The sequence below is a fragment of the Manis pentadactyla genome, chromosome 8, assembly GCF_030020395.1.
Source record: "Manis pentadactyla isolate mManPen7 chromosome 8, mManPen7.hap1, whole genome shotgun sequence".
In the NCBI taxonomy this organism is placed as follows: domain Eukaryota; kingdom Metazoa; phylum Chordata; class Mammalia; order Pholidota; family Manidae; genus Manis; species Manis pentadactyla.
Window position 1 is genome coordinate 32618932 of NC_080026.1, and position 19622 is coordinate 32638553.

At 37.4% G+C, this 19622-nt stretch overlaps 1 protein-coding gene across 1 annotated transcript in view; it reads right to left on the reverse strand.

Moving 5' to 3' along the window:
* The window catches only part of THSD7B (thrombospondin type 1 domain containing 7B), a 918476-nt gene that overhangs the window by 31723 nt on the left and 867131 nt on the right, over window positions 1–19622 (reverse strand). Inside the window, exons 18-20 of the mRNA XM_036886655.2 lie at window positions 8337–8478; window positions 6556–6671; window positions 3980–4097 (exon numbers count right to left, since the gene is read on the reverse strand). Of these exons, the coding sequence (XP_036742550.2) occupies window positions 3980–4097; window positions 6556–6671; window positions 8337–8478 (376 nt within the window). The remainder of the gene's footprint in view (window positions 1–3979; window positions 4098–6555; window positions 6672–8336; window positions 8479–19622) is intronic.

Here is a 19622-nt window from a genome sequence, read left to right on the forward strand (position 1 = left end):
ATTACAGTGTGCCAGGTGGGTGATGATCTGAGGAGAGTGGTGCTGTAAGATTGGAGCTGGAAGGCTGGAATAGGGCAGGAGTTTGGGGGCTAGTTGGGGCAGCATCCTGAGGGCAGGTGTTTAAAAATTCCAGGGCCATGTGTCCTATTCTTTGTATTGTTCAATGTCTTCTTAAAGATTGAGGTGGGGAAACAATATAATTAGAAAAATACTAATTTTTCTGTTTTGTCCATAGGTCCTGACAGAGAGGCTGGAGACACCCCAGGCAGTCAGAAAATACCTGAGAAATTGGAAAATAATGGTGCCTCGTCACTGCATCCTGACATTGATATGATGCCAGCTATCACTGCCTCAGTGGCCTTTCTTCCCCCATTCCTCCCTCTCCTGCAAGATACTTGGTCCTCTCCATCACGTGACCTATATTTTCATTGCATCGAAGCAGTTATCAGCACACATTAATTTTTGTCTTTGCTCCTTTTCTTGTCATCAGTATCCAATTTCCCACTAGAATATTAGATTTTTTGAGTCAGGGGACTTTGCCTTGGATCCTGTTGGTTCCACACACAGAGAATCAGCTCCTGGGAGAAAGTCCAATGTTCAGAAAGCGGCCAGTGAGTATTTGTGATATATGACTAAACTTCTTCCCCGGTCTTGCCTCTAAGAATAGAACTCAAGATAGCAGGGTCACCATATAATTTATTTTCCACACTTCCACTTTTGACAATGAAAGAGGACACCATTAGGTACCAGGATAATAGGTGCAAACTTTATAAATCTTCTTTGGTAGAATAAAGGAACAATGGAATACATATTCATTTAGATCACTGGAGGATTTGTCAGATACCAGAATTACGGAATATTTTTTAGAAGGCATTATTACATATGACAATTCAGGAGATAAAGACATGTAAAGATTAAGGATTCCCGAGAAGTTATCCTACCATGCCTTAGAAACTAGGCAGAGGGGATTATACCTAGTGCTGCATTTCTGTGCCAATGGCTACTTCCAAGTGCTTTATGCAACTTGATTTCTCCAAGTAGTTAATTAACTTGCTTCCCTACTCCTGTGCTTTAGCTCACACAATGATTTTCCTTAGAAAATCTTTGATTCTTTGTCTTTATTATTCTAAAGATTAGAAAAGATGAATTTAAGTTCAAACTCTAATGGCCTAGAATTCTCCAACAATGGGATTCCAATTTGGAAAAGTTGTTTGTTTCTAGCAGGCTAACAGGGTCTGATGAGTCTATAGACACTAACAGAACTTCTTGAAAAAATAAAGTAATATTTTACTAGTAAAGCAATAATTTGGGGTCTTATTTTTAAAAGTAGCAAAACACAGCAGTCTGTCATGTTTCACTGACTTGACACAGTGGCAGAATTAGGACGGTAAGGAAAAAATAATAATATCCAGACCTGTCCCCTTGCATCGAACACATTCTTGGGTAATGGTACCTATGACTTCTGTGTTTAGTTTGAGGGAGAGGAAGACACTCCCAGGGGTAAGCTGCCTTTGGGCTCATATTCAGTCTGCTAGCTCTTCCCCTTCATTTTCCTTGTGGTCCCAGAACCTCATGTGCAAAGACAAATATGAACTGCAATTCCTCCAATGTGCCAAGTATGGTGCTTCATGAGAACTGGGGGGACCCACACATGAAAACCCAAAAAGGGTCTGCAGCCCCTTAGACAGACAGGATTAAAGTTTATTCAGTGCATGCATGATAAAAGGAGGAGGAGGCAGTAATGGGGGTGATGGTAAGATGTTTCACATGAGGAAAGGTGCCAAGGTAGAAAGAAGCACACACTCAGGGATGTGATAAGACTGCAGTGCTCATGGCTGTGGAGTAAACAGTGTAGGTCCCTGCTGACAGAGGAGCGATCAGTTGTCCTGATGAAAGACATCACCTCTCATCTGTATGAGTCTTTACTGAATTTATCAACATGCAATTACCTGTTTGTTTACTGTCTGTTCTCCCTCAACTAGACTGTAAGTTCCATGAAAATTGGGAAATTGTCTTTTATGCTCAATTGCTGCATCCCCAACACACTGAACTATAAGTGCCACATAGGTATTTGTTTGCTGCATAAATGACCCATAAGCCAATAGGAAAATAATTATTCAGATTTAAATTTTGAAAATATGCATGCATGGATTTTGAGTGGGATAAAAGGATGAGAGAAGATTGGGAGATGAGAGTAACTGAGTCTATGGAATAATCTTTGAAGGTCCTAAGAAGTCTCCAGTAACCCTCTTTACTATGGGTGAGTAGGGAGACAGAGGTGGCAGTTAGCTCACCATAAGCAGCCATGATGATGAGAGTTATTGTGTGAGGTGCCTTCATCTACTTCATGTCACTTAATTCCTGATCCTGATGCAAGGCCTCTAATATGGGCATGAATTCCATTTTTAAAGATAAAGAAGCTGAGACTCAGAAAGATTAAGTAATTTGCCTCAACAGCTACAATTTTAACCCAGATTTACCAACTATAAAGTGGATGCCCAACTGGAAACTTGACCATGTTGCCAAATCAGAATATTGAGGAACTTTAGATCAGCCACTGAAATCACAGTCCCAGGACTTACTGTGTGGATTCCTGAGGTTTTCTGCTAGCTCAGTTGTGCAGGAAATGTCATATTATTGGGCATTGTGGTTCCCATATTTTCATTTTGAGTGCTCTTTGCAAAAGTGGCTTTCAGTTTCCTTATCCACATTTTCCTAATACATGTCCTGGCTACAGTTTTCAGCTCTGTCCTCGCCAGGATCTGATGGCTGAGTTCACAGATAAAACCCTTTCTCCATGCTGCATCATGCCTCAGTTCCCCACACATTCCCAGCTAATCCAGGGAATTAACAAGCCCAACATACTCATTTGTGAGGAGCTTAGAAATGAACCTATATGTCGTCCAATGGTTTAATCACAGGACTTCTAGAAAACTGCGTCCAAATATCACTGTTTGCTAATCAGATACAGATCTTTGTATTTCCTCCTCCTACCCTAATCCCATGATTCCTTCAATTTGTAATTCTTCCCTTATCCTCCCCTCCTTAGTGCTGACTACATAGCAGAATATTTTCTTAGGTCCCTCCTCCAAATTTCTGACACTTACTTTGTGATAAATTATAGCTCTTTTTCAGGACTAGAGTCCCAACCAAAACCACAGCTCTTGCTGCTCTCTCTTATATGGACATACCCTGGTCCCAGTTTTAGCCTGGTGTCCCCATTTTGCCTAACTTCTGAGTATTCATTGCCCCGGTATCCCTTGCCATTGTGCATTACTTACCCACTGAAATCCTGGGAACTCGCGGTAGTGACCCAAGTTTAAATCTGTTCACCCAAGATTTAAACTCACTTTCCTCCATGATGTAATACTGTTGCTGAGAAGTGACTGGACTTCCAGAAATGACATTTCCTGCCCTACCATCTTACATTGAGCTGGGGACAAGGGACTACATTTTGTATGATAGGATATAGATGGAAGAGATGTATGGTATTTCCAACCTGGCCCATAAAAACCTCCACAGAGTCAACTGGATATCACCCTCCAGAGAAACTTGATTGACTATTTGAAGCAGAAGCAACACCTCCCTTTATGTGAGTGAAAAATTAATTTCCAGTCTATGATGCTGAACCACTGTGATTTGGGGGCCTTTCTGACACCGGAGCCAGCTTTACTTATATGATACATATCTCTTCTAAAAACCAAGGATTGGTTGAGCTTTTGACTCTCTGGATAAACACTGCCCCACAGGGCTAGCAGCCCCTCTGGTGTCTGCCGCTGTTATAAAGTCAGCTTTGCAACCTCTGCCTAGACAGAAAGGACTCGTATGAGCCCAAGTTCTCTCTCTTCCCCTCTGGGTTGGCTTCATATTGCCTCCAGCTGGCCAACATCCTTTATGCCCATTTGTCACGCTATGGCATACTGAAAGATACTTAAACCCTAAACTGCTTCGTGGAAACAAACATAGGGGGTCCAAATACCTCCATGGCCACAAGTCTGGGAACACTCTGTCCAGGCGGTCCACTTGGAGAGCTGACAGTTGACCATACATTGCACCAGGCAGGGAATGTTCATTCTCTGGGGCTTCTCCAAGTTGTGCTGCAGATGGAAATGAAGTAGGATTTTACTGGAGATATCACATCACTATCAAATCAACTCTCTGTCCTTTTATGGGAAAGACTGCCCTTTATTCTATGATGATAATCTTCCAACATTTTTGTGAGGGAAAATATCCTTTCTTATATAAATTGGTAGCAATCATAGAAAAAGGCTGTCCTTACTTCACAAAATAGAAATTTTTCAGCTCAAATTTCTTTTTATAAAATCCTCCACTGTAAAATAGAAGTAGACCTGAAATTAGGATATGGGTAAGGTGGTTACATGACACAGAGATCAGTCCTCACTTAGCCAGCAAGGAAGCAGTAGAACTCAGAGCTCAATTCAGGCACCCTGTACTTCCGGATAAGCCAGTAGTACCTAGAGAGCTTAAAGGTAACAGCTGGCCAGGCTAAAATAAAAGAATAAAAACAAAATAAAAAACCCATCTAAAGTTCACTGAAAAGATCACTTAGGCTAGGAACATAATCTTGATCTTAATCATGGGAAAGTAAAAGTGGTGATATGGTTTGTTTTCCTATTTTCCTCTCTGAAACTTGCAAGTAGGAAAAGCTACACATTTCCTAATGGCCACAAAGAAATTATCAAAGAAACTACAGAAAGAATAATGAAAAATTCTGTTACGGGACTCACACACTGTGTGCTTATTTAGGAAAACTTTGATGTTCAACACATGATATATGTTAGCAATGTCCACACCAAGCTAAAATTAATGATTATAGCAAGATTACTTACTAAGTGAGCAAAATAGAAATGACCACATGGGGTCCATATTGAAGATACATGGATACTCTAGTTAGGTTAATAATTTTGGCCTTCCTTAAACCATTAGTCTCCAAATATTTGTTGGATATATGGTGTGGGTAAAATTGAAACATTTCCAGAATATCTTGCCTGGCTTTAGTATATCTGCATATCAATAGGTGTTTAGAGGTGGAAAGAAGTATGGCTTTAGTTCATTTGCATCTTTCCTCAGGGGTGGACACATTCATTTCCATGTCAGTGGGCAATTAACTGGTAACGGAGGGCCTATCAGTACCTGAGAGGTGAGAGGGAGGGCCGGTGTTGTGGCTGCTTGAGCAAGAGAAGAAAGACGGCCTGGGACTGCAGTTTGTGAGCAATAAACAGGTTTTAAACTTAATTTCTCCCTTTGACTGATTTTGGTTTCTAGGGGCATTTTGCCCCGGGGTTTCCTTTTCCCAGACTTACATATGGTATTTGGAAAGCAGAGAAACTGATTTTTCTATTAATGAATAGTTCATGTCTTTCTTTGTATCAAAAGAAAAGATTGATTTTACACACTAAATATAAGAGTTTCATTTATTGGGAGTTATTGTAGATTGGTGAGTTATTTTTCCTGAAGCAGACAGTTTCTTGAGAGGCAGATTAAATGAAATAGTGGTAAAATAATCACTGATACTTGGTAGACTGAACTCGGTCCTATATTAGTCAGTTTCAGAATTTTTCCAAATGGGACATCCAAGTTCAAATGGTGTGGTCTCAGGGTTTGTGTGGGTCTGTGGCCCTGCTGTTGGTTTGGAGAGCATATTGTGACAATAATTAAGGAGGGTGAAATCAGGGTGGGTGAGGGGGGTTTGGTTTTTATTTTAATTTCCAATTGTGGACCCCACCTGTGGTAGGAGAAATAGGAAAAATTTTCATTTTGCCCATTTGTCAAGGGAGTTTCTGTGGAAATCTGAGTTAACCGGACCCATATTTTCAATTTATTCCAAAGATTATGTTAGTGATTTTTATGGTGTGACAGCATATGGTCATCCTTATTTCTATTATACTGCCTCCATAGTACTTTTCACTTATACATTGGGAAGGAAATGCCAATTTCTTGTATTACAAACCATAGCTTTTGTCCAAAATCCATACAGATTGTCACAGGAAAAAAGGGACAACAAAATCACAAAAATTCACCACTTGGCAACTTCGTAGGGAGTCATTTGAGCTTGAACTGAGAAGAAAAACGCAACTGTGCTATTTATCCAGCAGTTATTTACTAAGCAAATTAGCAGAGTATTGTACTAGCAGGTGCCAGAATATTCTACTGGCTGGTACTCTCCTAACACTATGGAAGGCACAGTGTTTATCACTTATGCAAATGATCACCTACCCAATACAAAGTTAATCTAAATATTAACATCAGTTGATGTGAACAGTTTGTTGGTAAGCAAATACATATAAATAAGTTCTTGAAAGTAATGATTTTTTTTAACAAACCCATTTCCCAGTACATCATGACCTTTCCTGGACATACTGAGTTCAAACTAGTGAGGCATACCTGTACTGTACTAATACCTCTTGCTCTAACTGAACTTAAGCTGTGAAGAGGAGAAATCAGTCTGTCTTTTATATTAAGCATCATGGAGGTCACAGACCAGTATTAAGAAAAACAAAGCCTTGGATGGGAGAGACAAATATAATGAATTACCTGCTCACACTGGTCCACACCAACTGTCTTGCCATCACTGCGCACACAACTCAGAAGGCGAGTCCTGACACCTTGCCCACAGGTGGCATTTTCACTCAGCTGGCATGTGCTCCATTCTACAGGCACAGGATCACCACACTGAGTTTCAAATCATGGTCATGTGAGCGAAATACAACAAACCTTAGATTATCTGCCTTGGTGGAGGACAGTATGCACATAATCCTAAAATCCTTTTCTTGGGGCTTCAAAAAGCATCATGCTATCCTTTTATTGCAAGACCAACAATCAAATAAACAATGTGAGTTACTTCCCTAAGTTTGTTTTCTAGAGTTAAGAAGCCAAATGGTCTGTGAGAAACCATCTCATGGGTGGCTGGGTAGGGAAGACTCTAAGCAGGATGGCAAAGGAAAACCAGTTTGGAGTCATCTATTTGCTGGGGATAACTGAGAGGGAAAGTACCCCAGAAATGGTGCTAGTGCTTGATGTAAACTTGAGAATGTTTTTAAGGAATAAATCCAATCTTCCAAACCATTTAGTACATTTGGTACAGTGGAACCAAGAAAGGTATCCCCGGAAAGGAAAGAGGGCAAGATAACTGGAACTACGTGATAGCTACAGAAACTCTACATTTTTTCCAAATTACTCTCTCATGACAGGAGGTGTTACAGACTTGCTAGGTGCATTACAAACTAGACCACTGGGAGTCAGAGTGAATTATCCCACAAATAATCTGATACTTAAGAAACTTCTGCCGTTAGTGTGGGTCAAAAGGGAGATCCTTAATCATGTCCAAAAAGAACCTCTTAAAGAAGATTTTCACTGTTTGGTAGATGACCTAACAGTTGTAATAGAAACAGCAAACTCATGGATAGTAAAATCACTATCTTTTTAAAGATGTGCTCTTCCAGTAAAGCAAATTTCTTCATATTTCTGAAAAATTACTATAAAAACCAAGGATCTGAAGCACCTTTAACTAAAGAAAAGGGAAAATGCACCAATTTATATTTCACCTATAAAGACAATCAGGCATCCCCATAGAATTCACTGTGAGGTTTTCTACATGAAAAATGCTGGTCCTGCCACTGTGACCTCGGTGGGGAATTTGTTTCCGAAACGGCTGTTGCTTTGCCTCTGCAGCTGTCGGGTGGTTTGGCTGTCGGTACTGAATTCTGTGCTGAGACTTAACATGGGTCCATATTTTGTGGTGTTTTGTGTACCTGCTGCTTTAGGAAAGCAGGCAGCTGATCAATATAACTAAACAGCCTTTGGTATTACACACTGAGCACAGTAGTGCCCAGGAAAAACCTGAGCAGTGGTTGCAAAACAAGGCTGATGTGATGCCTACTGCCTCTGAAACATCAGGTCCACCATTCATCGTTATCAAGACCTGCAGTGCAAGGATGTCACAAGCTTGAAATAATAAGGGCCATGGAAAAGCTAAATTCTATGACAGCCTGACTACATTCTTCCTTAAATGGTAATTATCCCTTCTACTTATTTGTGTTGTTTCAGTTTATTATGGCTTCACTCAACTTTATTCTGAAACTTTGCCACATCTTTCAAAGCATCTCTGAGCTCGGAGGTTCTGGGTAACCTTGCTGAATCTACATGCCAAGAGTAGATTTCTGGGAAGGGTTGCTGGAGATGCCCAGTCCTCAGTCTTTTGTGCAATATACTTTCACTTTCTACTCTCAGTCCTTAATCTTGAGAATGAAAAGAGAAACATTCTCCCATTAGTCAGCGTACAGGGAAAATGGCATAGTTGTGGATCTCAGTTGTACCTGTTAGATTGTACTGGAATTGGAAGCAATTTTCATTAAGGAGGCAAGGCTGGACTTCTGAATCTTCAGCACATGACCTTGAGGTCAATGGGGGCCTCAGCAGGTGGCGGGTTCTTCTCTGCATTGTGTGGGGATCACATGACTGTGGAAATCAGAGAGCAAGCAGTTAGAAAGGACACAGAGTTAGTTTGGTAAATTATATATGATTGTATACATCCCGGCACACATATAACAACAACATAGAAGAGGTGATTGAAAGTGTGAAACATTGTATTTAGAAAATAAAACCATTCTGTGACTCACTGTAAATTGATTTTGTTTTATTTCTTTCACCTGACAACTCTTTTTCTAAGTTATGATGAGGCCTACATTTCTCTCTCCCATGTATAGTCAGGCATATGGTGACTATTTTCATCAACTAAACACATGCTCTACTTTCAGTCTACCATGTACCAAGAAATAAATGCATTTTGAATTTTTATTGAGTGAAAAAAGGAAGACTCCCATGTCCTCAAATAGTCTAGCCCAAAAGAAATAACCACACAGAATCTTTTAATGAGAAAATATTTTTTAAAACCCTAGAACAAACAGGTATTGGAGAGATTTATGAAATCAATGTTACCACTTGGCCAGAACTTTCCTCTTATTTGGGGGTGCCTCTGATCCACAGGTGTGGAGCCACTGCATACCACTGTCCTTTCAGTAAGATAAATGTACAAATGTAAACTTCAAAGGTCCCTTGCATATACCACTTTACCCATGGGTCCACATGTCCTCTTACAGTCTCAATTTATGTAATACTTCTGAGCTGCGTTATCCAGACTGCCACATTTACCCCAGCTGCCATACCCACGGTGGGCTTCAAGCTCCCTCTACTGGAACAATCGCCTTCCAACTGTCCTCAATCCTATCCTTCCTGGTCTTCAGAACCCTAATCAAGGCTTCATCATTGAGTCTTTATTTTAATAATGATAAGTTCTTCTCTTCCTTCCTGAGCAAACTTGTACCCATACTCAGGAATTATTCTACAGGATTTGTTTCTAGACATACATACACATATGCTACATCTGTCCTTATAATATTCTTCCTTTATTAGCCTGGCTTCATCTTTTCTTTATAAATTCTTTGAGGACCTCATAGATTATGATTTCCACTTACATGTCACTCCCTAAGAATCTTGGTGTATATTCTACACAGTGGTTGTTCAGTAAATACTATTCAAAATGGCTACAACAACACAACTCCAGAACCAAAAACCTCAAGAGGCACATAGATGCTTAAAACATGGGGGAAATAAGTCTTTGAATTAAGTTCACCAAATCATCACTTCCATATTTGTAATGTTTTACTTATTTTTTATTCCTTTTAATTTTTGTATATTGTAGCAAGAACAACAACCTGTAAACTGCATCTTGGCTGTTAATTAAAACAATAATGTTGGATTGCACTGAAATATGCAGAAGAATGCCCCAATTTTCTTCTAATTTTAAATGTTTAGAGCCATGGAAACACATGAACTATCATGTGACATTACAGTTGGATAATCTGTCAATACTTGTAAACTAATGTTGCATTTTAATTGGTATTGAATTATCTCTAGATGATCAAGAAGGGCCACTAAAACCAAGTAATTATTCTTAATTATCTGCAAATGAATCCCAGGCTAACTGCCTACTGATAATTTATTACTAGTTCACCAATTAATTTGATTGTTCTCATGAGTAGGAATAATAACTTACATGAGTTGCTGATGAAAGAAAATGCATGTATCCTGGTAGGTATTCTGATCATTGTTCTCCTGCTTCCTACCTTATAAAGAAGTCAATGTCTGAATTTAGTAAATATAAGGACTTATGTACCTGCTTAGTCTATGCCTTCAAATATTGTAAAAGAGAAAATACACATAAAAGTAAAATTTCTATGTAACCTTGAACAATTAAGTTATATACTCTGTACCTTCCTTCCTCATCTAAACCTGGTGGGAACAGGAGATGGGATGGCATATAATTTGATGAGATTTAAGAATTTCCTGCCTCAGACCTATCAGTTTATCAGTCTCTAATTCTGCTGGATATAGTTTTAAAATATCCTCTTGAGCATAACTCATCATTCATAATCATGTAGACTCTGGTAAATGCTTTCTAGAAATCAGTATGTTGAAAACCAACACTGAAGCTAACTCCTAACACCTCCATAGAAACAGGCAAAGAGAGGAGTGTGAAATACACAAAGTCCAGCCTAATCTTAGGCAATATTATAATGTTTCACCTTATAAACATTGCCCTAGTACTGCAAGCAAATGACAGATGGGTTAGTGTTTCCATTTCTTACTATTAGCTACTTATAGTAAGTTCATAAAAAAATGAACTGGTCACAAGGGAGAAGGGGGTAGGGCTAAGAAGAAAAAAATGGCAAAGGAGGCTTATATCTGGATGATTTCTTTATTGGATCAAGAATTCCTCAAATACAAACCTGGATCTCCTCTCCTCTAGAGTACTTATATGAAGACATATTGTTAATTTCCTAAATAAAGAAGTGGGAAGGTGATGTGTGGGTAACTAACCCAAAGTCAGCTTAGGATCAGTTTCATGATAAAGACCAAGGATATATAGCTAAGATTTATTTGCCAGGGAAGGCAATGATTGGTAAGAATCAGTTAGTTCCTGGTACATAAGCTCCTTTATGAGACCAGATGTTATTAGTTATTACCTTTGAAAACCAGCACTTACCTTAAAGTTCAGTCCTTCTGTCTGACAGTGTGCCCTCACACCTTTTGTTTTCTCTACGAAGAAGACCTTTACCCTTGGGTTTGGCCTAAATATTTGTATTCACCTGTCAAAATTAAATCACGCATCCCTTCTGAGAGCCTCCACTGACTTTCTTACACCCATATATATGGAGTCACCTAATCTATTAATTATTTCCACTGCACTTGTCATGTATGGATTTGTGTGCATTCCTTCCTGTGGGCTATCTGGAGAGAGAGTTTATGTCTTTATTTTCTGGGACATTGACAGTCTTGCTCTGTGTCTGGCATACAGTATATAAATAACAAATATTTGTTGTGCAGGTTAATTTGGTTCTTCCTGGGCAATAAGACTGGAATTTTGTTAAGTTGCCATTAGCAGACAAATGGCTGAGTCTGGAGTATGAGCAGATTGCCTGAATATGAGAGTTCCCCATAGGTCTATATATCTCATAAAAAAAGAGAATGGAATTTTTCTCCAATTCTCATTCATTTCCTATAAAATACAGATGACATTTCCAAGAATAGAATATATCATTAAATTTATAAAGCCTATCAATAAATGAGTTTTCATTTACCCATATAAAAAAATAACAGAAAAATTTAGATTTTTTAAATAAATCCAAATAAGAATATAAAATTTGGTATTTTTCTAACACTGAGTTGGTAACAATCACAAGTTAATAAGAACTACTGGCATAAGTCCAGGTAATTGTGAATTATGTTACTCTGCAAATTTCTTGTCTGACGATAAGCATTGCTCCAGAGCCTGGCCTTGTCAGCTCCCATCAAACACAGAAACCCAATGCCTTTATTCTGCTACAGGGATTGTCTGCTTATTCTGGGATGGTCTCTCCCACATTTAGCCAAATTCCATACTGTCAGTAGCTGTGCCATTTCTGTATTTCTCATGAGGTAAAAATGTATATATACACTATGAACATGAGCTGTCTCAGTTGGAAACAGGATCAAAAGATTCACAAAATATGACTGCAATGCTTTGCAATGAAATTTTTAGTGAAATTAAAGCCTGATTCTCAAAAGTGGATAGGGAATTAAAAAATCTATAGGGGAGAAAAATCTGGGCCTGAAGAATTGTTATACATGCCTCTCATGTTTAAAAAAATTCTCAGAGATTCTAAGACATTAGTTAGAAAGCTGAACAATATATCATTGACTGTCCTTTTCCACCAAAAATTATTCAGCCCCTTTCCTCTTAGAAAAATCTTGTACTTAGTTAGCCAGAGCCACTTGATCTGCTAGAGGAAGAAGAGCATCATTAAGTTCTACACATGGAGCTAACAACACAGACAGCAACCACATGGAGCTCTGATCTGTGTTCACTCCTTCTAGTCACACCATTGCTCTAGGGACTCAAGCTAAATCTTTTCTTTTCTTCCCTTCTTTCCCCTCCCTCCCCATCACTCCTCTCCTCTACTATACCTAACTAACCCTCATTCATCTCTATTTCCAAATGTATATTCTCTCCATGGAAGACTACACTGATCCTTCCAGGGGTTAGAAAATATACTAATGACCACCTTTGTCTTTGCTCTTTTAATACCTGCTTCTCTATTGAAATTGATTAGGAATTCCTGCACTCTTCCTTATACTATAGGCTCCTCAAGGACAGGGAATCTTCATCATTACAGCCCCAATGTCTAACATCGTATTGATAACAGGGGGCATTTAAAATTGGTCAAATAGATGATATTTACACTTTATTTTTGTACTTATGTGTGAGGCACTGTGCAAATAGTTTACATATTAATCTTTACTCTAATTCCTGAGTTATGCAATTTTATTCCAATTTTCCTGACTTACTGAGGTTAACTAACTTGCTTGAAGTGCCAATGCGGAGAGACAGGGAACAAAGAGAATACAATGCATTCATGCTGTTTCTAAATCTCAAACTTATTTCTTACACTGTTTACTTAGCATTGCTGTGTCCCTAACACTTGCCTTTCAACATGGAGATTCCCATGTAGATGGTAAGATATGCAGCCAAATGAGAAAGCCTACTTTATCTGAGGGTCTTCTGGAGTGGGAAAACAGTCTGCAGGGTGGGAATATGGTCACTATAAAATCTGTTAGTATACACTAATTTGAAGGTAAAATACATCAATGGTATTTGTATCTGTAATTTCAGAATTACTTTTTCTACTGCTTCCATGTAATAAATGTACTAATCTAAAACTTGGAAAAGAAAAATAAAGAAAACCTACAGATAAATATAGAGAACTAAGGAGTACAAATGGTATATGATAAATCTAATCTACATACTATATCCTTCCTTAAGAAATCATAGTTTGCTTAAAATTATTCATAGATATTTTTCAAGTTAATATGTGCATTGTAGCCAAAATGGAAAAGAGGTTAAGACTTGGGGAGAAACACATACATTTTTAAAAGCTGAAGTGTGTACAAAAATTGATAAGAGAACTCTCTGTCCATTATGATTCATCAGACATGCCATTTTACGGAGAGGTTTCCTGTAATCAGTGCTGCAGTGCTCATAGGGGTAAATACATTTTCACATTCTTTTTCCATATAACCAACTTGGGGATTGAAATGATGCAGAGGAGGACTTGTAGGATAACCTTCACATCCTGTAAACACATGTTTAAAATTCTAAGGGAAAACCTGGCCTTTTCTTCTTGGACATGAAACTTACATTTGGGATGGAATAGAAAACACAAGTAAAATGGAATAGAGATCACAAAGCTGAGTTCAAAAGCATTAATACATAGTGGTTTGATACTAAAGTTTTAATAACAGCCATCATAATAATGAAATATCACTGACAGTGAAGAAAGATTTCACATAGATCAAAGAGAGGAATTGAGTCATTTCAAAAAAATTAAACTTTATATTTCACTACTTTGTAAGGTTGAAATAGGCACTCTTTTCATATTTCTTATAGAAAACTCTGTACTTACTTTCAGAAAGCTATGATATTTATTATAAGTGAACTTGGGCTCTGACTGTGATGCTTTAAAATGTTCAGGATTACTAGTTTCGATGCATTTGAAATCCTAATTATATTTGATAGTCCAAAAATTAATTATTATATTCATTTTTATTGATCACTAAAATGAGCTTCCAAGAGTGTCAGCAACCTGTCAAAGTCACACCACACCAAATAGAGCAGAAAAGGGAATCTCCGTATTCCATTTTTGCTGTCTTCCTGGATATCAAGAACTGCATCAAGTAGGGTATTTATATACCTGCTTTATGAGCAATGTTTTATAATAATTCAGTAGCAAGAATAATAATTTTATTATTCCCCATTCTAATTTATATGGGTAGTTAAAATCTTCCAAGTATACTGTTCAATGCTCTAGATGCTTCTCTGTCAAAACTATCTTATAAATAAAGCTAGAAAATTTGAGAACCTGTTTAATCACATTGTGATCACAAACAGGGCATTGGCAGATGTCTGTTTCCTTAAAAAACTGGTCATTGCCCGTAGAAATAAAAGTCATTTCTCTGTGTCTTTGTTTCTTCACTGACAGATTTACTCTGTATAATTCACAATGAAGTGAAGACCATGAAATAGGTCTGAAATAACAAAAAGCATTCTGAAAATCCAAAGTGGTGGTGTCCATGTTTCAATTGTAGGGCATGAGGGGTAGAGGGAGCTCATGCTGGACTGTGGCACAAGCCAGCAGTTCAGCCAAGCATCATCTAAAAGAAAATCAAGAGCCAACAATTTCCAACTCATCACCAATTACCCAGAGGTAATTGAAGACACTAATATGAGCCACTCAATCAAGAACCACCAGAAACAAATTAAAAACTGGTAGAGCACAAAATAGATGAAAGTCTGACCCTGGACAGTCAGTGAGCATGAGGAGGGCTGAGGGCTGAGGTGCAGCAGAGTCCTCGGGGAAGGTAGATTCATGTGGGAGGCACTCACAGAACTCCCCATCGCAAGGACTCTCCACTCCCTATAGACTCCGAAACAAACAAAGCGTTTAAAGGATCATTTGGAGTGTATTCCCTCAAGAAGCATGATGTGTTCTTTAACCTGGAGGCTCAATATGACCAGAAAAAGGCAAAAACAGGTAAATGGGGAAGGGCACAGGCCACTGTAAACTTGGAAACTCAAACACAGTTAACTGAGACAAAATTTCAGAGCCTTCTACTGAATAGACATGATGAATTTTCATAAGATGAGAATGGCTCGTAACAGCTATGAACAAATTGGTCAAGCTGAAAGGATACGGATGCCAGCTTTTGAATTAGGCTCAATTTCAAATTTGGGCCCTAGATCTCAAGTAATGTGAGTCTGATTAATTGTTTTACTTCTCTTATCTTGCACTTTCTTCACTAATAAGAAGGGGCTGATAATGCTATCAATATTAAATGATATAATGCATACAAAATGTAGCACAAAGAAACATTTTTATTTTTTAATATCTTTTTCGCTTCTAAGAGGAGTTCCAGGAATGCCTTGAAACCAATGGTTTATATTGTTTACAAAGCTAAATGCCCATTTTGCTTCTGATGTGTCCTAAATTCTAATGAAACAGACAAAATGTGTCTGCACTGGTCCCTACTTGATAATGTGGGGATGGGGAGGGAGAAGAATGGGGAGGAGCTGGGAAAGAAGTGGGAAGAAGAGGGAGGAAGAAGGAAGAATAAGGGAGAAAAAAGAACACCAGAGGCCAAAATGGTCACCCCCTGTGGCCCCAAGCTCAAAGGGGATTCAGGGCATTCTTGTGGTTCCCAGGAAGGATGGCTTGGTAGGAAAAGGGAAAAAGGATACATGAGTGATGACCCACATATGAGCAGTAAGTCACTCCTTATGCTTCTGGTTGTTTCCTTCTTGTTACATGTTAAATCCTCTGGCTTCTATTAAAAAGTAAAGCTTTATAAAAACATTCAAAATGAATTTCTTTGAGCTAGATATTTGTCAATATCATATGAGAAGGGAGTAAAAAACAAGAGAAAAAGTCTCTAAGGCTTTCCTTAGAGGGTTGCAAATCATTGAATTATGAGTTACATAGATATTTACATGCTTGGCCTAAATAGAGTACAGTAATCTACAAATGCTGCTCAAGTGATTTATGGCACAACTGTTCCAACACATTAACAATAGCAGGAAATGTACTTAATTTATTCTCAGGGATGCACATTTACATTATTCACAACAAGCCATTTACAGGGAAATGTGTAACCCTTAAACTAAAGTAAATGCATCTCTAGTGGGTTTTGACCATTTATAACTGTCTAATAAATGCTCACATCCTAACTTACTGTACAAGCCAATGTAAGTGTTCACTAGCTATCCTGGAAGCACTTTATTCTGTGAGTTAGTGAATAGCTCTAGAATGCATGGCAGAATCTGCAGACTGAAGAAGTTGTTGGAGTCCTGAATGATAAAAACCTACTTTCCTTGCTGAGATTTTCCCAGAGCATGACAATAAGATCATCTCTTGCCCCCGTACTTGTATTCTACATTTGTCAAATGCAGCACAGTGATATAGTTCAAGGTTCTGAGCATCTCTTAGCATATTTGGCCATTGTCTGGAAGATCTACCATCTTCAAACCACTATGTGATTGGTCTAATTTGCACTCTACCTGCATCAAGACAAAAATAATGTTCTGGGCTTTTTTGGGTTCTTAAAGAAATATACACATGCATATAGCTTGGAGACTGAGGTGGAAACAAAGCGAGAAAAAAGAAAGGGAGGTGGAAGGAGCAATAGGAATGGGATGAGTGAGTGAGGGATGCAGGGAAAGAGAGCCCCATGCTAAATCCCCAAGGGCTTCAATATGTTCTTGCATTTATTTCTCTCAGGAACCTCATGAGGTATAGTTATCTAAATAACTGTGTGATATAGGTGAAAAATGAGGGCTGTGTTTCTAGATATAGAGAATTTAATTGTAATTCTAATAGTCAATATCTTACCAATAAACAGTATAGCCCCAATTAAAAGTAATGAAATTGGAACTGCCCAAACTGTGTACCTTTGCAGGTTTTTGCTTCAAAAATCCAATGAACAGAATACTGCTCTTTTACAAAAATAGGCAGCTAAATTTTATAAAATAGAATCATGGGTTTGAAACAAAATACATTTCACAAACTTTGTGTCTTTTGTTCTTCATGATGCCTTCAGTTTTTCTAACTATAGGTTTCCTGTCTCTTGGCCATTGGTCAAATCATTCCTTGCCACTATGCAAATACTTCAGTGAACTAGAAGCCAATTCTTCCTATGATTCCCAGAAAAATTCTATTGTAGTGACAAGGTAACTACAACCAACCACCATCTTTTATAAAACAGTTTTTCCCTCTCTTGTGTACTAGGCCTTCTTGGATTAGTAAATGACTCTGACTGCTAGTTCATACAGCTGATGCATTTTAAACACAAAGAAACCTGTTTCCAAGCATTAAAAGATCATGTCCTGAGGTCTGATGGACATGGAAGAGTTCCATAGTCTAACATTGTTCCAAAGCTAGGGCATTATAACTCAATTTCACAGATATTTGATAATATAGGCAGAATTCCAGTATTCTAAATGCCATTAAAAATTATACAATAATCTATTTCCATGTACCATTTGATTGTCCATGACAACAGTAATCTGTTGTATTGATTACAATGATGCTCTCAATTGAAAAAAAGTGCCAAACAAAAATTTTAGCGCATTCTTTTCAAGCTAAGGGTCATTCTCAGAATAAAGTGTAAGAATGCATTATATATAAACAAAGTAATTCCCATTACTATTTATCTGGAAAAGTAAAAGGCTCAGTAGGGAAAAAAAAAACAGAGAAATGGGCAAAGAGCTTTATTAATGAAAATTAATTGTACTTTATTCAAAATCTACCTCAGAGTTTTTCATTAATCCCTTAATAGAAGAAAGAAAGAATCAGAACAGTTAATTTTGGTAATTGACTAGACCATTATTAGCTGTCGTACTCTGGGAATAACTATTTAGCCTTGTATCCTCATGTACAATATAAACATGATCATATCTGTCCCAAATCCCTCACAGAATGGTTTTTAGATCATGTATGTGAAAGTGTGCAATTATAATAAATACTTCTCCCTTTAAATTTCTTAGCACTCATTGATACATTCTGTAAAACCTGGTTTTATTCTGTCATATTTTTGTCCAGTGACTGTGTGTGTGTGTGTGTATGTGTGTAGAATAATTAGATGGAAAATATGTACTTATCATTGCATTATAAATTTTACCACTTTTACAGCTCCTCAAAGAGCTATATATATTTTTTTAAGTTTTGCTGAAATTTCCTATTAAATTACCCTTAAAATTTAGCTACTTCTAATATACTAAACTCAATTCTAACAAAATTTCAGAACCACACACCACAGTACCTTATACCTATGATTCTAGAGCTTAGACTACCTGAAATACTAGTTGCAAAATAATATATTTTTGTGTGAAATACCACACAATAGCTCAACTATTTATGAAACTGATGATCAATGGATATTATATCTTTATATTTTATTGTTTCTACATCAATACACATTCTCTAGCATCTCTGAAACTTACACATAAGCACCTTTTTTTATTATTTCAATCTTTAAAAATAATGTGACTATATACAGTATCAGGAGTAAATGTACAAATCAATCCCTTATTATTGAACCATAGAAAATACCATACAGTGCTATCAATTTTGAAGAAGAAAGGAGAAGGAATAGTAGGAAGAGAAAGAGAAGGGAAAATAAAAGATGCTATACACATTAGGGACTCGGCACAATTCTCACATTAACTCAAATTGTGTATACTTTCAGGAATTTGGTCGAAGTCATTTTATTTCAATGTGAAATATAGCTAGACCTGATTGATACTTGATCAGAATATTTAACTATGAAGATAAGATTTTAGTTTCAGGAGCTTCTGCTTGTCTGAGCAATCAGGAAATGATGTTTGAACACACAGCTAAATGAAGTATAATTAAAGGCATATATTTAATGGAAGTTTTTAGAAAGTCTTCAGGCTTCAAAACACACACTAATTCTATATGCTAGCAATTAAAAAAGTATTTCTTTAATCTGCCATTCAAGACCATTGTTTACTGCTTTCATTTATCTGAATTCCCGCAGTTAGTTAACAGCTACACTGTACTTGCGGTAAGATAGCTTCCACCCTGTCCCTGGAGAATGCTATATTATCCAGTATGTATTCATGCTTGTTGCTTGTATATAGTGATTTTATATTTGCTCTCCATGTTTGAAAGATATATTTTTTCCAGGTATATTTATTAACCTCTTGGAATTACAATACCCTCATTCTCTTATGACCCCACAGTAGGACTGAGGTCTAAAATATATTTGACTATTTGTGTTATTCTGTTTTTGCTGCTTCACTGAAAATCTGATTTTTTAAAGCATTAGAACAATGCAAAATAGATCTTCAAAGGCAGCAAGCAATGTATTAAGCTCTCTAAAGTTTATCTCATCATTTAATAATTCCAATTAAAATATTAATAGGTATCTAACATAACTTTCACCTAAAAGATTCTGTAATAGATATTACTTGAAGAAGTTTTGTGTGACTG